Source organism: Chlorocebus sabaeus, chromosome 11 (genome assembly GCF_047675955.1).
Source record: "Chlorocebus sabaeus isolate Y175 chromosome 11, mChlSab1.0.hap1, whole genome shotgun sequence".
NCBI lineage: Eukaryota > Metazoa > Chordata > Mammalia > Primates > Cercopithecidae > Chlorocebus > Chlorocebus sabaeus.
The window spans coordinates 62509291-62521961 of record NC_132914.1 but is presented as its reverse complement, the minus strand read 5'-3'; the positions used below and the strand labels follow the sequence as shown (position 1 = coordinate 62521961).

General features: G+C 39.1%; 1 protein-coding gene across 2 annotated transcripts in view; it reads left to right on the top strand.

The window, feature by feature from the left end:
• WIF1 (WNT inhibitory factor 1) overlaps nucleotides 1–12671 on the top strand; it is a 72167-nt gene that overhangs the window by 53098 nt on the left and 6398 nt on the right. For both annotated transcript variants that reach the window (XM_008003908.3, XM_008003907.3), the window contains exons 4-7: nucleotides 154–294; nucleotides 1272–1367; nucleotides 2316–2411; nucleotides 6428–6523. In XM_008003908.3, coding sequence (XP_008002099.1) covers nucleotides 154–294; nucleotides 1272–1367; nucleotides 2316–2411; nucleotides 6428–6523 — 429 coding nt within the window. The remainder of the gene's footprint in view (nucleotides 1–153; nucleotides 295–1271; nucleotides 1368–2315; nucleotides 2412–6427; nucleotides 6524–12671) is intronic.

The following is a 12671-nucleotide window of genomic DNA, read 5'->3' as shown; positions in this document are numbered from 1 at the left end:
TCAAAATACAGTTCCTACTCCAGTGGAGATACAAGGAAATCCACAACATGTGAACATTTTTGCTTTGTCCTTTGACTCTCTTCCCGAGATTTCTGTAAAACTAGAATCAACTAGATTAACTGTTTCCCCATACTTTCTCTTTTTTTCTTTTAGTTGTTCAAGTTGGTTTCCCATGTCTTGGAAAACAGGATGGGGTGGCAGCATTTGAAGTGAATGTGATTGTTATGAATTCTGAAGGCAACACCATTCTCCAGACACCTCAAAATGCTATCTTCTTTAAAACATGTCAGCAAGGTAAGCACTGATGGTGATTCAAGAGAAGACATGTTGTAAGGGCTTTAGGTGTGACTTGGGCCAAATATTTATATCTATACACACATACACACACACACGGTTTTTTGGATGATGGCTGTATAACTACAGCAACAGAAGGAGGAGATGATAAGCCCAAGATTTAGCAACAGTACTAAGATAGACTTTCTCTAACTTTGACCCCACTTTTAATATTAGGAATAGGAACCTTTTCAAAACACCTTTTCTTCCTCCCTCTCCACTCCTCCAACACAGTTGTTGGGAGTCCCAGTATATCTTACCTGTCGTCATGAATTTCCCCTCCTTTCTTGCTTTGTTTGCTCACGGCAAGGTGGCTTGTCATTACCATCACTTCCCACTTGTCAAAGGCAACAGTAATATAACCCCTAACGAAAGCCTAATGCTGCTCACATCCATGAGGGACAGGGTGCCACCTCATGCCAGTGATCCCTACCAGGTCAAGGCCTCACTCAGTACCTCCCCACCACACCCCAGAAGCCCATTTAAATATAAAGGCCCAAGCTCCCCTCTCATCTGCATACAAGCTTTTATTACAAGCTCAGAATTTAAGCTCTGGAGCCTTTCAGTGCTCTAAAGATGCGCCTATAAGTCATCTTACCCTCTGAAAGGGGAAAGGCAATACCATTCATTCAATTGCAGTGTGAATTTAACAAGGTACAGTAGATCCGTAGGAGGAGATGAAGGCAGAATAAAATTTGCCTTACCTTCTTCCATGAGCCCCCTACTATTGGAAGTAAGAGCGGCAAAATCTTACTCTGCAGCAGCTTTAGTGAAATCCAAGTGATATCGAGGGAATGAGTTGGAACTACTGGTATTTGATCAATTATGATTAATTGGTGGGCTAGAACAGAAATGAACACTACTGTCTCATGCTGGCTGTGATTCATCAAACATGATTTCAAGGGTGTCCATATAAGCTTTGTTTCTCTCTGGTGAAGCTGAGTGCCCAGGCGGGTGCCGAAATGGAGGCTTTTGTAATGAAAGACGCATCTGCGAGTGTCCTGATGGGTTCCACGGACCTCACTGTGAAAAAGGTAAGACACAGAGCCGACTTCCCTTGCTCCCTTCCTAATGAACATGATATCATTCAGGAGCCCCATGTGGATTTTTAACACCTGAAATTATTTTTCTGGTCACAGGGGCAGAAAACTTTGGCACAATGCCTCCACTTTTTGTGGCCATTCCTGGCCATCTCCCCTAACTCGTCCCGCTTCACAAATACAGCCACCGTACTTTGGCATAATCTTATGACAATTTTGAGGATTTTCTTCTCCACTTAAGTTGGGTTTAAAAAGCTAGTATCACCACTGATCTGAAATTATTCCAATAAAAAGTAGCTTGATTCACAACAAAGAATATATCTGAGTTATGATGTTATAAAGCAAAAAAGTGGATGAAAAGAATTTGTGTAGTAAGTACATCAATTTCAGGGAAATTAATTTTTAAAAATATATGAAAAAAGAGATAAGCACAGAAATGAATATTAATCAAAAGATGTTTAAATACTAAGAGCTTATCTGACTAGAGTAAGCAAAATATTTTTCATCTTCAAGAAATAAGAATACCCTGTGAGAGATAGTTAAAAAATAATTTTAAAATAAGTAAGAAGAATATTTTCTTATTTTTCTTCTTTGCATTTATCTTGGAATTAGAAGATTAAGGAAATGGGGCAGACTGAAAATATTTAACAGTTTTAAGAAGACTACATCTTAGTCAAAATGATTCTGGGGAAAATTTATTCAAGTATTCAGATGGAACCAATCCAAAAGTCATCTCTAAGAAATTGGCTGAGAAATTGAAAAATAGCCTAATTTATACCACAAAAATAATATTAATATAGCAAACTTGTATCTCTGAAGAGTAATCATTTTAGAGTCAACCACAAAGCTTGAAAATGTAGACCTGTTGTATTATTGACACTTCAAAATGGTCCTGCTCCAAAATACCCTTTGGCGTTAATCAGGGTTCTCTCTCTCTATAAGCCCTTTGCACCCCACGGTGTATGAATGGTGGACTTTGTGTGACTCCTGGTTTCTGCATCTGTCCACCTGGATTCTATGGAGTGAACTGTGACAAAGGTAACAGTTTCTTTGTAAGAACAAAGTTATTTTTACTCTAAAAATGTTTGATTAGAATGAGTTACTTTATATGTCCTCACTCTTCATAACAGCTCTGTAAATAGAGTGTATGGCTTAGGGTAAAGATGGCTGCTATAGTAACTGAAATCCCAATTTTAGTGTAGCATAATAGCAAAAGTTTATTTTCATTCACAGAATGCTCCAGTGCATTTTGCCTGGTCAGTGGGCAGGGCAGTTCTTCTTCATGAAGTGACTCAGGAGCCCAGGCACCATCTATCTGTGGTCCTGCCTAGAGCTTTGGAACTCTCTAGATCCAGCCAATAGGCAGAGAAGGATTGAAGTAAGCAGGGCTAAAAATAAATAAACTAATTAAAAAATTTAAAGCCCTGGCCCAGAAGTTACCCACAAAACTTCCACACCTATTCCATAGGTAGGAATTAGCCTCATGGCCCTACCTGGATTCAGGCAGAAGAAATGTTGCCCCTGGCCGGACAGCTGTCTCCCACTGACATCTCGTATTATGTGAGCGGAGTGCAAATTTTTGTGAACAATTAGCTGGTCTATGCCACATGGAATTTTGGTATGTCCTAAATTGGTTTTGTGGGTGAACTTCCAAGGCTAAAATTAAACAACCTGCTATACATTGCCTAACCTAGAAGTTTACTGACTCCTGATTCAATACTCCGCTCACAAATCACATCCCAGAGAGATCGGGCTCTTCCTTCTCAACACTGCAGCAACACAGCCAGATTGTACTCTTAGTAAGTGTGTTCAAACTTGGCCCTAAAATTGCTGAATGATTCATACTCTTTACAAAATACTTGTTTATTTTGCCCAGTTCACATCTTTTAAGTGGAAAAAAATAAAGACCATGCTGTGAAATTTGTATATTTAATGAAGTTATCTTTGTGTTAAAAATGCTAATTGTATGAATAGAGCATTGTTTTTTTGTCAATAAACATATAAGTTAAGATGGAATAATAAATTTTATTCTTGAAAAGTGTCTCTTTAGTGATCACTCAGTTAGTACCAAATAAGATTGCCATGAGCAGGTTTTTGTTGTTGTTTTTTTTTTTAAAGGAAAGAGCCTTCAGTATGAGTCAGAATAATTTATGGTTGTTTACTCTTTTATGATGATACAGTTATGTGATTTTACTCTGAACATCTTTTGAGATATGTAAAGTATTATCCATCTCATCCTAGATAAGCAAAGTGAGGTTTATGGAACTTGAGTCGGTTGACCCAAATTCATATCCTACACTGTACCATGTTGCCACCCAGGCTACCTAATTCAGCCCTTGGTTCTTCCACAAGTGACTCTCAACCTGGGCAGGCAACTTGATCTCTCTGTGGACCATGCTTTTTCTATCTCTAGACTTAGAATTAAGTCACTGACCCTCCTGTCCCTCACCCCTGAGCTATATATAATAACTATATTGAGATAATATGTGAAAGCATTTCTGCCTTTTTTAAAGTGGTCTTTTAAAACTATAGTATTGGATTAAAAAACATTTTTTAATGTGTTTTCATAAAGATTAAGCACTATTTACTCTAATAAGAATTAACAGCCGGTGAGTAAAATTCATTACCGTGAATCTTTTTGTCTAAATTTACCATTCAGTATCTCTGCTATTTTAAAACTGGGCATTCTAGAGCAGAATTAAACTCTTATGGCCTCAAAACTATTAATAAATAACACAAATCCTCCAGAGATTTAGTTGAAAAACTCATGTATTCACAAGAGACCTTCTTACGTAGGTGTGGCCATTGTTGGTGTGGTTTGCATAATGGAGTGTCAATTGCAGTGTTTTTCTAGTGCTGTGGTGTCACAAACACCACATAGTCACTGTTAAAGTAATATATCTATCTATATTCCAGTACATATTATATTTTATAATATTTTATCTTTCAAATGAAAGATTTTCCTACTCATCAGACTCCAGTAACTTCTTTATTCTTATATAAAGTCTGTTGAAATTTCCACTTGGTCTCACTGGAGATCTGGGAATACAAAAAAAATTTTTTTCTACTTCAACAAAAAGATGCTTTTATTCTCCAGGAAGGAATGTGTGGAGGCTCTGGAAAAATGATTTAATTACTACTATGGAGCTAGACCTCAGCACTATCTATTTGAACAAATATTAAAGAATAACTTTCACTGGCCCTTGGGACATCACAACCTTTAGGACCTAAGGAGTTTAGCATTGGCCAGTGGGGCCTCAGCCCCAGAGAAACATACTTCATGTCTCTAGCTGCTTGTTTTTCTAATCAAGAATCATTGAACAACAGAAATGTAGAGAAACTTGCTCATGACAATACAGTAGCATACAAGTACTAAGAGTGTGGCCAAGCTATATAACAACTTTGCCGAATTCTACCATCGCATTCTACACATCAGTAATTGGGCAGTGCCCATGGGACACGGGCCAAGTGGGCACTGATCCCAAAGTTTTTTAGGGCACTGATCTCATCGTTTCCTTTTATCTCCAAGAGAAACGGAAGTGAGGAGACAGGGCACACTTACAAAAACGACTGTCCAGCCTTAGCAATACTGCAGCAAAGAGGAGGTCCCAAGAGCTGGTTCTCCTAAATCCTAAATCCCATACCAAAATACTACAGCTCCCTTCCATGTTAAGAGGCTTGATTTTTTTTGTGACCTGTGTGGGCAATGTAGCGAGACTCCATCTGTACAAAAAAATTTTAAAACTTAAGTAGGCATGGTAGTGTACACCTTTACTCCCAGTCATCTGGGAGGCTGAGGCAGGAAGATCCCTTAAGCCCAGGGGCTTAAGGCTGCAGTGAGCTATGATTGTGCCACTGTACTCCAGCCTGGGAGACAGAGCAAGACCCTGTCTCTTTAAAAAAAACAAACAAACCAAAAAAAAACACAGAGTTTTGATTTTGCCAAAGTGAGTACAGCACTGCCTTCAACTGGGAGATCTTTGTGATTTTAAACACAATTTATCATTTAAGAAGCATGATATTCATAGAACATTTTACTTTGTGGATTTTTTTCCACAAAGAAAACATACACTTAGAACTTTTGGATTTCTTTTCTGATTTTCCTACTGGAAGCTTACTTTAGCTTTTGTTCATCTATAGCGAATTTTAGCCAATTTTATATGGGACAAGAACAAATAGGTCATATAACTGGAATTGCTAAAAATCCAAGCTCTCATTTTAATTTCCTTTATAGAATGAGCCAACTTGTCTATTTTTAGATATTTCCTCTCCTCCTCTCCCCATTTCTCCATCCTCCCTCTATTTTAGGTGCTAGTGAGCAGTGAAATTCCAGAAATTGACACTGTGAGAGAAGGTTTAGGATGAATCACAAAGTGTGATTACTACCTGGATAATCTGGTTATTGGGCTCCCACTATGATACAGCCAACTTCATCATCGTCTGGTCCATGCTGTGGCCACACTCCTACCTATGGCATCTCACCCGGGCCCACATTCTTTTTCTGAATACAGTTACTCTTTTCTCCAAAAGTCATAAAAGTCTATTTTTTTAAACAATCCCATTAAGATAAACCTTTGTTCATCTTGTCCTGAAAGAAAGTAGCTTTTTTTCTTTGTCAGGTCCTGATATTTATGACTTCTCTTTTATCTATTCCAAAGTAAGTCTTCTCCTTTTTACTCTTCCTTTATCCTCCAATCTGATGTTTACAAAAAAAAAAAAAAAAATCCTTAGGTTTATACCATTCTTCTCCTTTTAAGGTCACAGATATGTATAAGAAAATTTAAAAAGCTAATTTTTTACTGTGCCTTTCTTCACTGAGATGGAAACTCCTACGGGTGGGTAGTATATGATGTGTGTGGTCTCCTGTTATGTTCTGGAGTCTGCACATAGGCAAGCAGTTGGTTACAATTTTTATATTTGTAAAGCAGCTTATTTCTTTAAGTCAGGAAACGGACAGGCAGCAGATGCCTAAAAATAGTACCTCACTTTAAGTGAAATTTGTGTTAGACTTAACCAACTGTCTAATGCAACACCCCTGTTGCTCATTCTAACAGCAAATTGCTCAACCACCTGCTTTAACGGAGGGACCTGTTTCTACCCTGGAAAATGTATTTGCCCTCCAGGACTAGAGGGAGAGCAATGTGAAATAAGTGAGTATTAACTTTCTGCCTTCTTTTGACTTAGGGAGACCTTATAACCCCTTCATTTTATCAAGAAGGAGTCAGAAGCCCCGAGAGAATGAATAGCTTATCTAAGGTCTTAGGCCAGTGGTTTCTTTTTGCTAGATTCAGCTGCCATGCATTTTGGCTGAAGGTGGGGCAGAATGACACAGCTCACCTCACAGGACTCAGAAGAAATGATCTCTGACTCGGTTATGTCTGGGTTTGGATTATTCAGCATGTTGCATTGTTCTCTGCTAGTCATTTTGTCCTCTCCTCATTATGTGGAACCCATAGGTTCAGACTGGAAATGTAGATCAGAGCTCTGGGACAGCTGGGATCTGTTTACCTACCTACCTGTTTCCCCTGCCGCTCACTGCCAGGTGTCCTAGACTGAGCCTAACAACCCATCTAAGAGAAAAAGGTAGACTCAAGAAAAAGGAGGGAAAAAAAGGGGCATAGCAATAAAAAAAGAATGAAATAATAGCCCACACAGCAACATGAATGAACCACACAGATACTAAGTGAAAGTAACCAGACACAAAAAATTACCTCCTGCATGATCCCATCTTTTTGACATTCAAGCTAATAGGTGAAACTAATGGATGACAGTGGAAACAAGAATCACAGCTGGAGCAAAAGGAACTTTATGAAATGCTAAGTATCTTGATTGGTGAAGTGTCACACATCTGTTTATGTAAATAAAAATATCTGAACTGTAAACTTAAGATTGGTGCACATTATGCCTTTACTATATATTTGTCATACTTCAATACACAAAAGTTAAAAACATAAGGGTTGAAATGTGGTAGCTTATCATCGTTTTCGGAATCAATATTCCAGTATTCCAATTGCTTGTCCAGGCTCTGCCACTGACCAGCCATGTAGCTCTCAGCAAGTCATGTAGCCTTCTCTTTAACCTGGAAATGAGATAACTCCCTCCTAGATTGCCTTACAATCCAGAAGAACAGATAGCACCAAAGCACATGCTCAAGAAAGAGCAAAAGGAAGGTCAGCCTGTCCACTAAGGGTCCTGTGTCCCTGCCTTTCTTGATGTGTTGGTTGAGGGAAACTTGGTCTGTGTTTCATTTCCAGCTGTATCTGTAAAACACCACTGTTTGGTATAGCCAAACAGTGTGTACAGTAGTGTATATAGTAGTGTATTGTAGATTGAAAGTTGAATAAGACTAAGTTCCTGTTTGAACTTTCAACCTCTAATTTATTTGTGGGTTTTTGTACTTTAATGAGTAGTGGATGAAGTAACCATTTTTTATAGGGTTCAAATGAAATACCTCTAAAGTTTCCATAGAGCATGCAATTAATTGTCTGGGTGTGGTTTCTATTCTTATTAATTACGCTTCCCAGATAAAGATATCTCTGAATTAACTCCCCTCAATTTTCCCCTGTACTTACTTCAGACTCTGCACACTTACTTGGTTCATGGTTATGAATCTTTGTTCATAAACTCATTTTCCTTCATGTAAATATGCCCTTTCATGTCCTTAGGTTTATGAATCTTCTGTTGGCAGAAACAATGTTCTGTATTCTTGGTTTTTTGTTTTGTTTTTTTCTAACTGCATCAAAAATGTGGGTCTTTGAAAGCTCCTGATTCACCCTACTGCAAGTTTTATCCAAAACCTCTGCGGAAGTTTCCTGTTTCTATCATGGCAACCACATTACCAGGAAAATATGGAAATGGGTCTTGAGTTGAAAAGTGCCTCTAAAGGTATAGAAACAAAAAAGTATAGTTGAATTATGTATTCTTTTTTTTTTTTTTTTTTTTTTTTTGAGACGGAGTCTCGCTCTGTCACCCAGGCTGGAGTGCAGTGGCCATATCTCAGCTCACTGCAAGCTCCGCCTCCCAGGTTTACACCATTCTCCTGCCTCAGCCTCCTGAGTAGCTGGGACTACAGGCACCCGCCACCTTGCCTGGCTAGTTTTTTGTATTTTTTAGTAGAGACGGGGTTTCACCTTGTTAGCCAGGATGGTCTCCATCTCCTCCCTCGTGATCCACCCGTCTCGGCCTCCCAAAGTGCTGGGATTACAGGCTTGAGCCACCGCGCCCAGCCCCTGTATTCTTATTTTTAATTAAGATATAAGTCACAATCATATAAAATTCAACATTTTAAAATGTACCATTCAGGTTATTCACAAGATTGTGTAGCCATCACCTCTATCAAATTCCAGAACATGTTATCATCCCCAAAAGAAAGTCTGTACCTATTAGCAGTCACTCCCTCTTCCCCTCTCTCACCAGACCCTTGGTGGCAACCAATAAGCTACTTTCTGTCTCTAGACTTGCTTATTCTTAACATTTCACATAAATGGAATCATACAAGATGTGGCATTTCTTGTATGGCTTCTTTCACCTGGGTTCATTCTAATGTTTTCATTGCTCACTCATGGTGTAGCATATATCAGTACATTATTCCTTTTTATTGCCAAATAATATTCCATTTTATGGATTTACTACATTTTGTTTATCAGTTGTTGGACATTTGGGTTGTTTCCACTTTGGGGCTATTATGAATAATATTGCTATGAAAATCTGTGTGTGAGATGTTTGTGTGGATGTTTCCATTTCTTCGGAATATTTACCTGGGGGTGGAATTGCTGAGTCACATGGTAACAACTTTTTTGAGGAACTATCAGACTGTTTTCCAAACATTTCCAAAATGTTGCATCATTTTACATTCCCACCAGCAGTGTATGAGGGTTCCAGTTTCTCCACATCCTCACTAGCACTCATTGCTGGCTGTATCTTTTTGTTTGTTTGTTTTGTTTTTTAATGAAATGTATATTCTGATTTCATCTTTATTTTCATTTCTCCTAACCTCTATCAAGAATGATACCATTGACTGGGCGCGGTGGCTCACGCCTGTAATCCCAGCACTTTGGGAGGCCAAGATGGGCGGATCACGAGGTCAGGAGATCGAGACCATCCTGGCTAACATGGTGAAACCCCGTCTCTACTAAAAAAATACATTTAAAAAAATGAGCCGGGCGTGGTGGCGGGCGCCTATAGTCCCAGCTACACAGGAGGCTGAGGCAGGAGAATGGTGTGAACCCGGGAAGCGGAGCTTGCAGTGAGTGGAGGTCGTGCCACTGCACTCCAGCCTGGGTGACAAAGCAAGACTCCGTCTCAAAAAAAAAAAAAAAGAATGATACCATCTCACCTGGGCGCAGTGGCTCATGCCTATAATCCCAGTACTTTGAGAGGCTGAGGCAGGTGAATCACCTGAGGTCAGGGGTTAGAGACCAGTCTGGCCAACATGGCAAAACCCCATCTCTACTAAAAACACAGCAATTAGTCAGGTGTGGTGACAGGCGCCTGTAGTCCTAGCTACTCAGGAGGCTGAGGCAAAAGAATTGCTTGAACCGTGGAGGCAGAGGTTGCAGTGAGCCAAGGCTGAGCCACTGCACTCTAGCCTAGGAGACAAGAGCAAAACTCCATCTCAAAAAAAAAAAAGAAGAATGATACCATCTCAAACTTCATTCCGAGTTGATTGTGAGATGTGCTTGTAGGTTAACAAAACTATGGTTAGAGGTATCTGGATGGATGATATGTACATTCATCTTGTTATCTAAGACTCATGGATTTCCCAAAAATCTTTAATGAACCTTCAGTTAAAAAGACTACCCAAATTATTTATAATCCTTTTCTAATGCAAAGATTATTAGAAAAGAATTAGAAAAGGATTTTAAAAATAACTGAGTGGGTTCTTCTTATAAAAGTTCTCAATATAAAATGTTCTCTGTTAAAAATTTTTAGAATATTGGAGAAAACAGTTAAAAATCACCTACCATCCTAAAACCTAGAGTTGACAATTGTTGGCACTTAAAAACCCTTTTATCTTTTTTCTTCATTAAACCGTCATGAATTTAAGTTATCCTACAATTGCATAGGTGGAGGAAATCTAATGTCTTTATTTTGTCAATACCTTATTTCATTGTTCTTACAAGGACTCATCCATTGGTTACAGTAAAAATGCCAATAGCCTAAACTTAGTCAAATCTGTTTGTCTTCAGGTAGGGCTTAGTCTGTCTCTCTCTCTCTCTCTCTCTCTCTCTCTCTCTCTCTCTGTCTGTCTCTCTCTCTCTCTCTCTCTCTTTTGAGATGGAGTCTAGCTCTGTCACCCAGGCTGGAGTGCAGTGGCACCATCTTGGCTCTCTGCAACCTCCGCCTTCCAGGTTCAAGCGATTCTCCTGCCACAGCCTCCCGAGTAGCTGGGATTACAGGTGCCTGCCACCACGCATGACTAATTTTTTTACGTTTTTAGCAGAGACAGGATTTCACCATATTGGCCAGGCTGGTCTTGAACTCCTGGCCTCCAGTGATCTGCTCACCTCAGCCTTCCAAAGTGCTGGGATTACAGGCATGAGCCACCATGGCCAGGCAGGGCTTAGTCTCTTAAGTAAAAATGTGCCATCTCTCAGGCTGAATCAGTTTTCCACTATTTAATGGGTAGAATTTGGTTGCAAAATATTTTCAGGAAAAAGAAGTTCATATTAAAGATGTTTCCAGTATTCTGAATTTTAAAACAATCAGATCTTCATGAATTTTTTCTCTTGTAGTCTTTGAACTAGTAATGGCTTTCAAATGTCTAACATCTCCTGCAGTCACGTTTCTGTTGTGTGGTAGCCAGGAGAGAATGTCCTCCTTCCTGACTGCGGTGAATCTAAGGATCCTCACTTCCCTGTTGCCATGAAAACAAAAAACCTCTTGAAGCCAATGAAAGGATTCCCTACACCAATCATTTTCTGTGTTATCCCAGTTACCAACTTCACCCCTCATAGAGGAGGGGAAAATTCGGGCCCACCAAGTAGTTCACGTATGAGTACTCTGTGTTTTCTGCCATATAATTATCATCCCATACCTTGCTCACTTGAAAAAACCTGGTGCATTGCAGAGTACTGTGATATGACCCAATTTTGTGTATATGTTGGAGTCAGGTATTTCTTTGATGCAAATGAAAATTTGGAGTTAGATATTCCTTCTTCTGGGTGAGAGTTGAGATCTTAACTAAACAGTAAATGGTATTCTTGTATTCAAACCTGGCCAAAAAAAAAAAAAAAAAAGAGGATCCTCTTCTGATCAATGAAGAGGTGATATTCTGTTATTAAGTTTGTTTTAATACCTATTTCTGGAACACCTCTATGCAGGAAAACCTCAATGTCTAATAGCATTCCAGGTTTGTGAGAGACCCTAACATCCCAATATTGTTGTGTCTATATTGTCTCTACAATGACTAAATACTGCTTTGGTCTACTATTATATGAAGAAAGTCCTTTTAGGTAAATAAAAAGATAAAATGTTTTTAGTAGAATGATTTTCATAAATAATTCACTTCTTGCTTGTCACAAATAGTACTTGTCAGTAAAATATATAGGGGTTGACTTCCTTCACAGCTTTCTTTGGCAATAAAAAGAAGGGCTTAGAGAGTGAAAGACGGGTTGGTTTAGGATACATTTTCATTAGTTCTCCTTATGTACCCAGAAGCCTTTGTAATGAGTGTTCTGCTGAAGTGAATAAAAAGAAAAGAAAAAGAACAACAAAAGCAATCCAAACTCCTCCACTACCAAAATCTATGGTCTACTTGCTGTCTTCAAAACATCTTATGCCAGGCATAGGATGTGGTTTCAGCTCTAGGTAAAAAGTACCTTATCTTCCACTTCTTCAGAAGCTAGGACTTAGGATAGCAAATAATAGATTGCAGAGGGAGAATAAATAGCCTCTGGAGAAAGAAGTGAGAAATTTATTACATGATTTTTACACCTAGGGCCTTACTCCAGCTCTAAAATTCTGTGATTCAAAGATCTGTGAAAAGCATTCGTAATACTCATTGGGCAAAGAGAAAAAAGAAATTACGAAGTATCATTATGGACCTAGGACGTTCCAGGAAAATGCATTGCTGTGATATTGGGCACCTTTTGTGTCACATCTCACAGCCTCTTGGCCAGCCTTGCATGCCAGCCATTGCCACTGCACCTCGACTTAGTGGCCCCATACTCCGGCTTTCCACCCACAAACACACTTTTGTGTTGCCTTTCCCTCCTTCTGTTTCACTCCTCCCATTCCCCCATTCCTGTTTCCTACAATCACTTCCCCAAATAAACTAGCTGCAAGCAGGTCCTGCTT